General features: G+C 35.4%; 1 protein-coding gene across 7 annotated transcripts in view; it reads right to left on the bottom strand.

The window, feature by feature from the left end:
* The window catches only part of LOC149419974 (uncharacterized), a 47,422-nt gene that overhangs the window by 23,540 nt on the left and 10,438 nt on the right, over nt 1-13,444 (bottom strand). For 5 of the 7 annotated variants that reach the window (XM_089637403.1, XM_089637402.1, XM_089637408.1 and 2 more), the window contains exons 5-12: nt 12,733-12,895; nt 10,191-10,284; nt 9,720-9,752; nt 6,257-6,411; nt 5,040-5,156; nt 2,770-2,944; nt 1,402-1,601; nt 855-976 (exon numbers count right to left, since the gene is read on the bottom strand). In XM_089637403.1, coding sequence (XP_089493529.1) covers nt 855-976; nt 1,402-1,601; nt 2,770-2,944; nt 5,040-5,156; nt 6,257-6,411; nt 9,720-9,752; nt 10,191-10,284; nt 12,733-12,895 — 1,059 coding nt within the window. The remainder of the gene's footprint in view (nt 1-854; nt 977-1,401; nt 1,602-2,769; nt 2,945-5,039; nt 5,157-6,256; nt 6,412-9,719; nt 9,753-10,190; nt 10,285-12,732; nt 12,896-13,444) is intronic. The other 2 variants (XM_089637404.1, XM_089637406.1) reach the window with 2 other exon arrangements.

The raw sequence follows: 13,444 nt of genomic DNA, 5'->3' as shown, positions 1-13,444 counted from the left end.
TGTATTTTAACTGCTTTCAAAAACAGTTTTTAATTTTCAAATATGTTCACAAATATCCCATTTATTTCGATTTTATTGAGAAATAAATTCTCCGACTTTCTGACATCATCTTTAAGAAATCTAACGATCAATGTGTCAGAGGCCTGAGGGTAAAATAATTATAAAAATAAAGACACACAAAACCTCGTAAACAAAAAGGCAACGCACAGTTTGAGCCTAAAAAAATGTTTTCAGTTTAACGTAGTTCAAAGGAACTTTAGAACCTTGTAAACGAAATATTGTGTCCTTGCTGGTCGAACAAGATTTATAATGAAGAATAAAATACTATATATTGAATCAAACCATAAATTTAACAATTGTTATAGATGTTATGAGAAATTGACATTGTAATGTTTGGAACCCCATAATGAATGCGGTAATGTTCAGTTACAACCTTGTCAAACCAAAGTGATGATGTCTCCAGAATTTCACTTTTATGTTACTTAATTTTACGTTACCACTTTTGGTCGTACAATTAATTAAGAAAGAATTATAGTGAATTTTACAATCAATATTAGAAACACAGGAATACACTGCCACTTATTTTTTAAAAAGCAGCCATATTTGTTTACACTGAGTTGTCAAACATGTCGTTGAGTCGTATGTCATCAGTGAAAAATATTTTTTTTTTGTGGTTTTAAAGGTAAGAACTAGTATTTTTACATTTATTATATTAATCAAAATCTTTAATATTACAACTATTCATTTCTCGTGAATGCGCCAAATGTTACTTTTATGTTACAAGTGGCAAAATCCATGGCATTACCGAGATATCTTGAAAAACAAATTGAGTGGTTGAAGTAAAAGTATCTCACTGTTTAGGTTGAATGCCCAGCTTGTTGGTCTGATTGGCCGCATCCTGTTTGTGCGCTCCAGCTCCTCCCATAGTCCTGAGCAAGGTGGACTTCCCTCGAACCTTGGTCTGCTTCGCTGCAGCCTGAACAGGAATGAAGATAGTATTAACATGAAGCCTTCATCTTTTGAAACTATAGTCAACAACCCTATCTAAATAACTATTGTACCATGTATACGTAGGTGAAAAGAGGTTGCCGATAGAAAACAATCACAAATACTCTTCTCTTCTGAAGAATCTTGACATGTAATAGTTCAAAATTTTTCTCACTTGATTTTGTAGCGTCTTCCTCAGGTGTTTCCATTCAACTTCCAAATGGGCATAACATTATTTTGACCTACTCTGATCCTTTCTCTGTTCATCTGATCTCCTTCGTGTCCGACCATAAATAGAAACAAAAAGTCCACGCAGCCCTTGCCCTCCTGCCCACCGCTCAGCGGCTGTGACATTGCCCATTTTTTTTATTTCTATTATCTATGATGTTAGTAATGTAAAGGAGCATATCTCACGGTAGTCTGCATGACCTGCGTCTGCGTAGACACACTGCTGCCTTGCGTGGTGGGCAGGATGTTGGACAATGGCCGGCCCGTGCTGAGCGCTTTTCCCGGCCCTTCTACACGCTTGCCCACCTGTCCCCCGCTCAGCAGCTGCGCCTGAGACACTGGCGGCTGCGACATGGGTTGCACGTTGCACGGGAGGGTCAGTGTGGCTGGAAAGGAACAATTAAGGTTAATATAGCTAGTCTGCTGATAACATCGTTTCTAACATGTCAGTTCAACCAAACAGAGGACAATGGAAGTTGGGAAAATTGTCATTACTGTTGAAATTGGAGCCAGAAAAAAAGCTGATGTGGTAGACAGCCGGCTGCATTCGTCAGAACAATACACTCAGCAACATTGTGTATTATCCAGCCTAGTAGTGAGTCCACGTATATACCTACAGCTATAGTCTTATACTAAAACCATATCGTTGTTCTGAGTGCGGCCACCAAGACACTTTCTCCACATTAATCAGAATATTAAGAACGGGTTGTTTCACAGAATTTGAACAATTCATCAAATTTTAAAGTTAATTTTCAAGTTCTGTTATTATTTCAGTTCTGTGAAGTAACTAGCCCATGATGATACAATTAAGAACTTTAATAGAAATTTCACAAAACTTGAATATTAACTTTGAAATTTGATGAATTGTTCAAATTGAGTTAAACAACTGGTCCTAACTCTTGGTGTGCCGATGCAAAATTTTTGCTGTCTGCCAGATGCTTCTATTTTCGTAATAACCTATTTTTTTTTTTTGCAAAATTACGTTTGTATAAATTGTACTATTTTAGTCTTACCAGATAATGTGGTTATACATTAAAAAAAATTGTATTTAATCTACCATAAGTAGTTTCCTTTGAATAGCTGAGAAATGATTTTTTTGTTGTGCCAATTGGATAAAGCGGCACTCAAGAACTTAAGAGTTCTCTATTTTATTTACAACAAAGAGGGGCTAGTTACAGCAAGCGCTTGTCTGTTGCGCCGGGTGCGCGTTTTATAACCACACTTGTCACAAAGTTCGAACGGTCAATATGTTAAGTTTACCGAAACATTGCTTATTTCTCTTCTCTGTCTTGAACAAAAAAACGTCTGTCTTATCCTCTTCCTTTGTCTTGTTTTCAATAATTTGTGTACAACCTTGCACCACGGGCGCACGGCAGGCACGAAGAGGGCAATTCGTTGCGTAGAGCCCTGTAGTATTTAGCCTAGGGGGCGCGCGCGAGGTGCTTGCTATAATTAGTCCCTAACAATTGAACTTTTTTCCCTGGAAAATGGCAAAAGCCAGATAAAGTCATTAAAAGGAACTGATATATTTTTGAACAGTCACAATGAACTCACGGTTATGCGACGGAGCATGCATGGTTTGGGGTTGAGGCTGGGCGGACTGTATGAACATGGGGTGGCCCCCCCCGTCTCCCTGCCCGGGCCCCCGGATGAAGATGGGGTTGGGGGCCAACAGCTGGGAGCCCCCCCACACCTGCCAAGGGGCAAACTGGACAGTCTGCCCTCCCGCCTGGAAATAATTGCATATTAGTTTTGACATTGACTGACAATTAAATACAATTGATATGATTCCATGACAAAACAGAACAGGAACAAAATAGAACAATGAAGAGAATATTTTAAAAAGTCGAGAAAGAACCAAACCAATTCTTCTATCGTGTTCTGTTTTATCCGGAGAGTACTATCAAAAATAATAATTTAGGTTGTCTGCATGTGATTGTAAATCTGGTTCAATGAACTTGGATTTGTTTTGAATTTAAGTGTCATTTTCAATACTGGAACTGATGTGTCAAGAATTCAGAAAAGTGATAAAGTACCTACCTATAATGCAATATTTTTTGAACAGAAAATTAATTTTATATTTGAAATGTATAATCCATATTTCTTAAGGTTAATCTTTACAAGTAAAGTCAGATTTTATTTTTCGAGAGTATGCTTTTTTCAGCAATCATGCAACTATCAATCCCACAATTATTAATTAATTCCAGAGTCTGCGCTAGTAATATTATTGAAATAATATTCACTCCAATGAAAAATATTATGGCTTTAAAAATATATATTCATACAGATCAATAAAAGCTGATTCTGAATGTATAAGTTTTATTATATTTTATTATACATTGAATTTATAAATCATCATTTAAAAATGAATAAAATACCATTGCATTAAAACACACAGTTTGTTTGGTACAACTGTATCTGCTCATTCTGACATTACAAACATTCTATGTGAATACTATATCTATGGTCTACAATACATCCGAACAGTGATGTTTTTTTGTTGCTGTTTATTATCAGAAAAAAGTATTAAATTATTAATATTATGGTAAATGATTGATGAATAACGATTCAAAGTTTGCGACAAGTGTGGTTATAAACCGCACACCCGGTGCACAGACGAGAGCTTGCTATAACTAGTCCGTTATTGTTGTAAATAAAATAGAGAACTCTTAACTTCTTGGGTGCCGCCTTATCCAACTGGCACAAAAACGAAAAATCATTTCTCTGAGCTTTCCGAGGTCATGAATGTATTATTGCACTTTGGTTCAATACAATAACATTAGTGACGAGATGCTAACATTGGTTTTCTTTAAAAATCGGGTAATCTTAAGAATAAAAAACGTCTCAACTCATACAAAATACAGCGCAGGTTGGAAAAAAAAAAAAAAAAAAAAAAAGTTGACTTTTGGAGTGACTGCGAGTGGTCACGTCCGCAGGTTTGGTGCAATTTTGGGTGACCCGAAAAATTAAACATTGAAAATCATGTAAACTGTTAAAACTTGTTATACTTAGTTTTAACAGTTTCACAACAAAAAATTACTGGAGTTCCTTATTTTGATTATTAGTACATAGTTACAATCAGGTGACGGCTGAGTTTCTAATCTTTATTTCAAAGTTCAATAGCTCATATTGGGAATTATATTGCATCTGATGTAAGTGCACTGAGAAAGAAACTCACTGAGGGAACTGGTAGGACTATTAACGGGACACTGCCGGGGCAGTTTAAATAGTGAATGCGCGAGCTATACTCACTTTCGTCGAGCAATATGCTGAAATACTTATTATTATTATGAACGACAGAACTATAACCGAGTTTTTTGTAATAGGATTGTTCACACGTAAGAACATTTGTAAAAACCCTGTGTAAATAAATATATAAATGTGGGGTATCTCAGTGACCCCTCAATGTAACATAAGTTTTTTGTACATCTTGGTTCGTCGAAGATTAAGAAAGTACACTTAAAGTTACCTCCACACACAACCGACTTGCCCAATGTTTTTAAGAAAACACGTGGGAAGGGATCGAACCACGGGCTTTAATTAAGGAAAGGTCGGTCGGAAGGCCGAGCCTGTCAATGCGATGCCTTCAGTTACTGGGCACACCAGTGGGGTGACCTTAAGACCAGGTTAAGGTTTGGACATGTGGAACAACTTGACAGAAAGCAGTGTCAGGAGAATGTACGATGCACAAGTGATTGGAAGAATGACTTGGGGATACCCTGGGAAGACATGGCACGATCAAGTGAACCAAAAAAACTCCAAGAGAGAGATGTGTGACATTCTACTTAGCTCTGCAGGAAATAATAATATTTGCTGGTATGTACCTGTAGAGGACTCAGGATCTGTGCACTGGGCTGTGATACTTGGACTTGTTGGTGAGGAGATTGCTGGTTATTGCCTCCACCGGCCATAGTCATCTTCTGTCCGCCCATTACCTGGTTCTTAAATCACAAAATAAATATCCGCATTAACACAATTTGAGTGGGAAGGGTAGTTTTACCTTTTACGCCGGTCCTACATGAATGGTGAGAGATAATTTTATACACATATTGGAGACCAATCTCTTCGTAAACTTCTAGTATATCGACTCTGGTTTGGTAAAACCTTTCAAGCCACCAAATAAAACTTTTACAGGAGACAAAAAAATTCTAATTAAAAATCTTGAAGTTGAAAGAAAATATTATTATGTTTTATTTTTAAGTGATATATACAGGCCTTCCCCATCTTCTTGTTTTTTATAGAAAAAAAAAGAAGAAAATTTTATGAAAGATCAACAGGGGTGTTTGTTTATTTTTACGAAATACCTGTCTTAACACATTTCTGGGGGGGGATTTTTTGCGCTGACGCTACGCTATCTCTGGGCGAAAATGGAGGTCCCGCATGAATTTCTTTAATTTGTTTTAACTCGCTATATTATCGAAAACAATTAAAATATTTTAAGAAAAATTTCTACGAAGTAACTTAGCACACCCAAGCTATAACAGTACTAAACTCAATTAACCTTGTAATATATCGGTATTTGCCCATACCTGCTTTCTTTAAATACGCCCGACATCTCTCGCTCGCTTGCACTTAGGAGTTGAGTGGATGCGGAACAGAGATAGAGATTCGAATCGGGTTTTACAGAGATAAAAACCCTCAATCCAAGAATTGATTTAAATCAATAACAAATAATATACTCTCTTTTTGTTGAAATACCGATGTAAACGAAAGGCACAAAGATAAATATAAAAAGAAGACTTGCATTACGATTCGATAATTATGTACATATAGTTGGGACCTTTACAAAGAGATGGGTATTTAATATTCATATAAAAACATTGAATAAATCCGTCTTTTCTGCCATTGAAATGAGGCCGGCGCAAAAGGTAGAACTACCCTTCCCGGTGTTAAGCATCAATCGACCGAAGGGGGAAGAACTACCTTTCCCGGCCGAAGTGTGTTAATTTATAGCATATTTTGTATGTACGCACTAAATTTCACTAGTTGGAAACTTGCCCGTTTTTGGGGTGGCTTAGTGAGAGAGTACTATATATCTTACCTTGTGCATATCACCGGGCTTGGGTTGGGACGGAGAGCTGTTGGGCTGGGAGTGTGCCGGCAGAATGTTGGGCTGGGAGCTGATGACACTCACAGGAGAGAACACAAACGTCTGGTTCTGTGTGGTGGGAATTGTCGTGTATCCTGGGAATGATCCTACAGAAACACGCATGTTAGCTAAACACATAAAATAAGTATATTTAATAATTATTATTACTACCGTCTTACTAATTAGAATCCTACACGCCCGTTCAACATTGGTGTGGTAAAGCCGGCCCTGAGTCTGGTTTAAGATCATTTTAACCAAATAAACGCCATGGTAAATTGACAACCCGTTTTTTAGTAAGGGTGCTAGTGTTTTGAAAGATAAATTAAATATAAAAAAGAAAACTGACAATTTTTTTATATGATATGAACCTCTAATTACAAATAAGAAATTGTGTATTTTTATTATTTTGCCAATACAAAAAAGAAAACTGACAATTTTTTTTTTTGATATGAACTTTTTAATATTTTAATATTTGAAACTGTTATTTCGTGGTGGAATTCCATTATAAATATATATAAAGAACACAATTTTAAACTTTTTTCCACTTGTTTTTTATTTGACCGTGACCGGTTTCAGCCTGTTAGGGCCATCTTCAGTACCAGTCTGAAGATGGCCCTAACAGGCTGAAACCGGTCACGGTCAAATAAAAAACAAGTGGAAAAAAGTTTAAAATTGTGTTCTTTATATATATTTGATATGAACCTCTAATTACAAATAAGAAATTGTGTATTTTTATTATTTTGCCAATACCTCAACAATCTTATTTATATATTTATCTACAGCTATACTAGGAGTTCAACTGTGTTGTAGAGGTCTTATTGAAATACATTTATTTCTCTGTAACTAGGCACTAATAAAATAATAGTACTTCCATCTCAAATCAAATTTTGAGTTCAATATTATCATCCTTTAAATGCCATGAAACAAAACAGATAAAGCACAACACATAAATGATTAACCAGGTTTAATTTGTAAGTTTTTGATAAAAGCGTATAATATTCATTTAGTGAAAGATACACAGTCACATCAAACATACACATGCTGGGCTCATGCTATTCACTCACGTTTACTAAATTGATCGACGGAAATAATATTGAAACAGTTAAAAAAATAATATACAGTAACATAACCTATATTGTTGGATTAACTCAAGGCTGCCCAACCCCAGGCCCGCGGGCCATAATGTGGCCCGCGAACGAATTATAAGTGGCCCGCGTGAACCATTTTCAAAAAACCCGCCAATCCGCCAATTTGAAAAAGTGTCGCGGGTCTGCGTCCGAAATGGAATCTTGTAGCCACCCCCCCCCCCCATGGAATTCGAAAAATTGTTGTGGGGAATCACATATGATGTTTTTGGGTGCGCGGATTTTTTTCTCAGCAAAGTTCCGTAACACTCCTTCCGGAGCACTCATTTTGAACTTTTTTTTGTGAGGAATTATGTTTTATAGAAATTCTCTAACAAACCCCCCCCCCCCCCATGGAAATAGGAACCGTATTCAAACCGTCAGGTATTCAGTGGCCCGCCAGTGATTCAAAATCGTCAATTTGGCCTATTTTGCCTAGATATGAAGTTTGATAGTTAAACTGAGGATACAGTTGTAATTACCACTTGTAAAACAATTATTATTAATCTGTTTAAATTTTTTGTGGAAGAAATGAAATTTTTCAATTAACCATTTCGTACCATACATAGCGATTTTTATATTTTGAAAGGTGATTTTTGAGTTTACTTTCGACCAAATTAATCTCTCTAATTTTTTTTTAATGTTAGTTTTGGGGATTTGTTTAATTTTTATGTGAATAATTTAGAATTAATAAGTATTATTTTTTTTTGTACACAGTGTATGGATTAGTCATTTTAAGTACTGAACAACTTCTAAAATATTGAAAAGAAAAAAAAAACTACACCAAAAGTTTTCAAATAATTCTACAAGGGTTGTTTATCAAGCATCAAATCAATGACTATTTAATTCAGGTCTGAAAGGATTAAAATAATATACACCGTATTCCAAGATCATACCGCAAAAATTTTGGAGGTGGTTATTCATGATAATCTGAGAGAAAAATATTAATAAAGGTTTTTAAAGCAATTCTAATTTCTCAAAAATTGTTCAGTGTAATTGTAACTTTACTTTTGCTAGCTAACAAAACAGTAACCCTCGCTTTTCAAATTTTAAATATAACAGCTGACCGACTGAGTGGGAAGAAATAATTATTATAATTCGTAGAAATTGTAGATGTGTTCAACTGCAAGGAATATAGTTACAAGAAGGATATAATAACATATGAATTAAGGAAAGCATAATACTTTTCTTCTGCGGGTGCTCTATATAATTTTGAAAGAAAATTTTACTTTTGATTACTGTTCCACTGAATTATTATGTACATGTATTTTCACATGTTTGTAAGAGCCCATTTCGGCATATAATATATATATAAATAAACTAGTGGATCCCCCGCAATGCTTTGTTATTACTAATGTATTCCTTGGGCAACTCTGACTTCTTCCACCATTCACTACTGTGTATCACTATGTTACTGTTAAAAAACTACATTACATCGACTTTAATTCGATTCCGTATTTCATTGAGGCGCAGAGATATTGCGTTAAGTATTCAGTTTCAGTATTCAGTTTTGTCAAGCTCCTAGCCTATGATGATATAATAACAGAACTTGAATAGGACTTTCACAGAACCCGGAAATGAACGTAGAAATTTGATGAATTGTTCAAATTCTTCGAAATAACCCGTCCTAAGATAAAGGTGTATTTATACGAGCGCTTTGTTAACCACACAAAACTTGTTTATTTGGTCACTAACGAAAAAAAAAGCAAAGTGATTTATAAATAATCATCCCCCAAAGTTTCGCGGCATGAGTGTGGAACGCATTGTATAGATAATTGAGGATAGTAGAAACAATGAATTGGAAATAAAAAAATAACATAATAATGTTAGTGAATTAGTACTAGGAAAATAATTAATTTAGAGGCACAATATTTGGATATAAAAATTCTGTGGAATTAAAATGAATCCAATGGAATATATAGAGGAAATAAAATAAATATAAAAGTGATTTTGAGTTAGACGACTCATTTAGCGAATGTTAAATATTCCCAAAAAATTTAATTTTCCTAATATGCTTTGAGTAAACCCATAAAAAAATATATTATTTTATTATAAATAACATTATGATTGAAAAAAAGTTTTAAATAAATAAATGTGGAGGCAACCCAAAACTTAAGCCGCCAAAATTTTGAAAAATAATATTATATTATAGACATCTTTCACAAAAAAGAAACCTGAAATTATATATTTTTAAAAGCACAATAACGAACAGATACAATACATGAAATAAGACAACTAAAATATCAAATCAAATACACTTGATACAACTATTAATGAAATAGCGTAAAAACCTTGATCCTGTAAAGTTAGACCTGAAAAATTCACTGAAAATATCAGTAGAAATGAAGTTCAGTCAATTTGTTTCATGTTGCATTTACACACCTAATTTAATTTTACCAACAGATTTTAATTTTATTGCCAAACTGTGTATAACTCTCCCAAATCTGATAAAAGTAATTAATTGTCATCATCGGATAATATTGGTGAATAAATAAAGGATTAATAAATAAATGTCATGTCTTGGAGAACATCCTAATAACGGAAGTTGGATTTAGTTTCAATTTATTAAAGAATTGGCATAAAACAATCAATATCTTAAGCAAATGGATAAAGCATTCAATGATCAATTATTATTAATCAGATTGGAAAACTATGGGAGGCAAGTTGTGTCTAATCGGGGGGCTATTTTGTCTAAGAGAAGGTGGGGGCAAAAATACAAGGTAGAGCAAGTAAAAGAAGGGGTAGGAGAAGGTTGAACTCACCAGGCTGGGTGGCTTGAAGGACCTTGTTGCCTTGCGCAGTGGTCAGCATGTGGGGGGCCAGTTGACCTCCTTGGAACGCCTTGCCTGCTATCACCTGGGAAACATAAAAAAATTATTATTTATCGTCGATGTTCATTATGTGAGCTAAGTTTTAAGTCTTTTGACGAGCTATCAACACTGCAAGACTGAATAAAAAATTATACAATAATTCTACACCATTCAATTCAATTTTTATTATTTTAAAAACATTACAAAATGCCATTTTAAGACGTTTTTAACCCTTAAGTACTACACTGGGTTAATGCGGACCCGACTGAAAAATACATTCTTCTCTCCGGCTACCGTTGTGCGTGCCAAACCGCCGCTGCTTCGGGCACCCTCCTTACTTCTCAGTGCTGTTTGAACCGTATTGGGAGCAGGACGCTACTTTGTCTTAGTTTTCGAGATATTTAACTAGTCGGGTCCGTACGGACCCAGTTAATGAATTACAGGTAAGTTGTTTTCGTATTTCTCAAATTTGTGTAAGTTTATTATATCTCTGATTAGTATTGCGTACAGTTATTATTCTTCTTCTTCAATGGCGCTACAGCCCATTTCGAGCCTTGGCCTCCTTTAACATGAGCCTCCACCGCCCTCTGTCCTCGGCCGTCGTCTTCCAATCTGCAACATGGAGTAGTCCTCTGGCATCTTTCCTGACATCGTCCTCCCATCTCAGCCTAGGTCTGCCCGCCTTTCGTTTGCCTCCCGGGTGTCCTGTTAGAACCTTCTTTGGTACACGTGTGCTTGGCATTCGGTGCACATGTCCGGCCCATCTTAGTCTTTGGAGCCGTAAATGAGTAGAGAGTCTGGGAGCTTGGTAGATGTCATATAGCTCCTTATTGTGGCGGATTCTCCATGCCTTTCCCTCTCGCACCGCTCCTAAGATTCTTCGAAGTACCTTTCTTTCGAAGGTGTCCAGCCGTTCCGCAGACTTTGCTGTCAGTGTTCCCGCCTCACATCCATAGGCCAAGACCGTTCTAATAATTGTTTTATACAGGGTTAATTTGGTTTTCCTATGGACGTTTCGGGATTTGAACACTGGCAGCAACGCGAAGTAAGTGTTGTTAGCGGCTGTGATGCGCTTTCTTACTTCTACTGGGTCTTCGTTGTCCTGTATTATGATGGAGCCCAGGTAGGCAAACTCTTCGACCACTTCAAAGTTATAGGAGTTTTTAAGTTATTATTATTGATTGATAAATATTTTGAGGTAATTTGTAATAGATACATACATACTCTTTATGGCAAGCAATCAATTGGTTACGAGGGAGGCAACATATAGGTATAATTGCCTTCCAGACAAAATTAAAAATGAAAAAAGAATAGGTACATTTAAAAAAAAAAAAATCACTTTTATGCTCAATCAACAAAACACTGAAGGTGAATAAATTGTTATATAATGTACTTGTGTGTAATGTATTGGGTATTTCTAATTAAATAAGCAAAAATGTCATTTTCTTTTGTCTAGAATTTAAAAAAAACAAAATAAAGATTATTCCGTAGCTTTTACTAATAATCAATCATACCTACCTACACCTGATTGCATCGGATGAAAACACTGAAAAGTATCATTCTTCAACAAATTTTACTAAGGTGTCGGTTGCAAATTTTGCAAAAAGACTGGAAATAAACAATGCATAAGAAATTCATTTACCGTGCATTTTTGTTCAATGAGAACCGAGTGACAATACGTATTTTAGAGATTTTTGTATGGTTTTTAGCTAAAATTAAAAACTGTTGATGATTTTATGTTCATAATTTATAGGTCTCTTAGAAAATAAAAGATTTAAATTGATTACCAAAGTGGTTTTATTTATTTCCATTTTTTGCGTGATTGGTGCTTAATGTAAGGCATGATGGAAGTGCTTTTTCAAAAAATGCTAACATACGTATATCAAAAGGCCAAAAGTGCTTTTTTTCTCAATTTCCATTTGGAATAAAACCCGTTGCATAAGCATCGATAACAAAAGAATTTAGTTTTATTTTTATTATGTACTTAAATTACCACCAAACAAATATTGTCAGGTTATTTATTCGAAACCCGGAAATTTTACAAATAAATAAGACAAACATTCCATCATTTCTTTTAAAGGTTAAAATTATTAATGTATTATTAGTCTTGGGTTGTTTTAATGATTCTGGTAATTTCCATTATGAATTAAACCTTAAGTGACGTGGGGATCTGGGATTGAATCTCCAATTTATGCTTCATTTTACAGTTCCTCCAATTTGAGGTAAATATGATATTTAAAGTACTCGGTCCGGAGTTTTTACTCGCCATCTTGACAATTAAAGAGATGTGGTAGAGTGGACATATGACTCTCGTAAATAGACTTTGAACTTATGTGAGCGAGCTGTCTAACCTAATGCGCAAACTCCGTCAGAATGTGGGAAAGTACTGAGACGCGAGGGGCTCTGCAATGAATAAGATGAAATGGGCAGAGGGGGATTTTCGATGTGGGTCCCACAAACCCGTGACGTCATTTTAGGGTTAAGAGTGCGTTACCTGTATCTGTTGGGGGTTGATGCCAGGATGAAGGGCAATGTTGGAGGGCATCAGCAGCTGGCCATTGGTGTTATAGATCTGCTGCAGGTAGGTGGGGGGCTGCTGGATCACCTGTACCCGCCCCCCGCCCCAGTCGTTGCCATTGTTGGAGTAACTGGAAAGACTTACATTTTTATTTATTTATTTATCATACTATTATACCAACAAGATGCCAAATTTTACATAGAACAAAAGAAAATAGATAAAAAGCTATTGAAGTTACAGTAAGGATTTCAGATTATCAAATGGTACCCAACAATTGTGGAAAAATACACTATGTTTCATGTTCTCTTAAAAGCTTTATCCAAAACTAGTTTTTAAGTTGTGATAATTTCGCAATCGATTTCATTAAAATGATAACTGATCTTTCGAAATATTGTGCGTAAAACTGAAAATTATTGAAACTGTGGAGTGTATTGGTATACAGCGTAACCAGATAACTCATCAAAATGACAATTAAACACACCTTTAAAAAGTGATATAAAGTCATGTTAGGTTAGGTTTACACATAATTTTTTTTTCATTGCTTTTAATGAAGTTATATCACTTTATAAAGGTGTGTTATCGTGGAACCGGTATAAAGGAATGAATGGAGAAGAAAAGAGAACTCAACTTTTCAGCACAAAATAATGAGAAAAGGGTTTTGAGGTTTTGTGGGAAAGGTATTTTGGTA

This window comes from Hesperophylax consimilis, chromosome 11, assembly GCF_061612785.1.
Source record: "Hesperophylax consimilis isolate HC1 chromosome 11, BYU_Hcon_1.0, whole genome shotgun sequence".
NCBI classification, from domain to species: Eukaryota; Metazoa; Arthropoda; class Insecta; order Trichoptera; family Limnephilidae; genus Hesperophylax; species Hesperophylax consimilis.
This window is presented reverse-complemented; position numbering and strand designations above follow the sequence as displayed.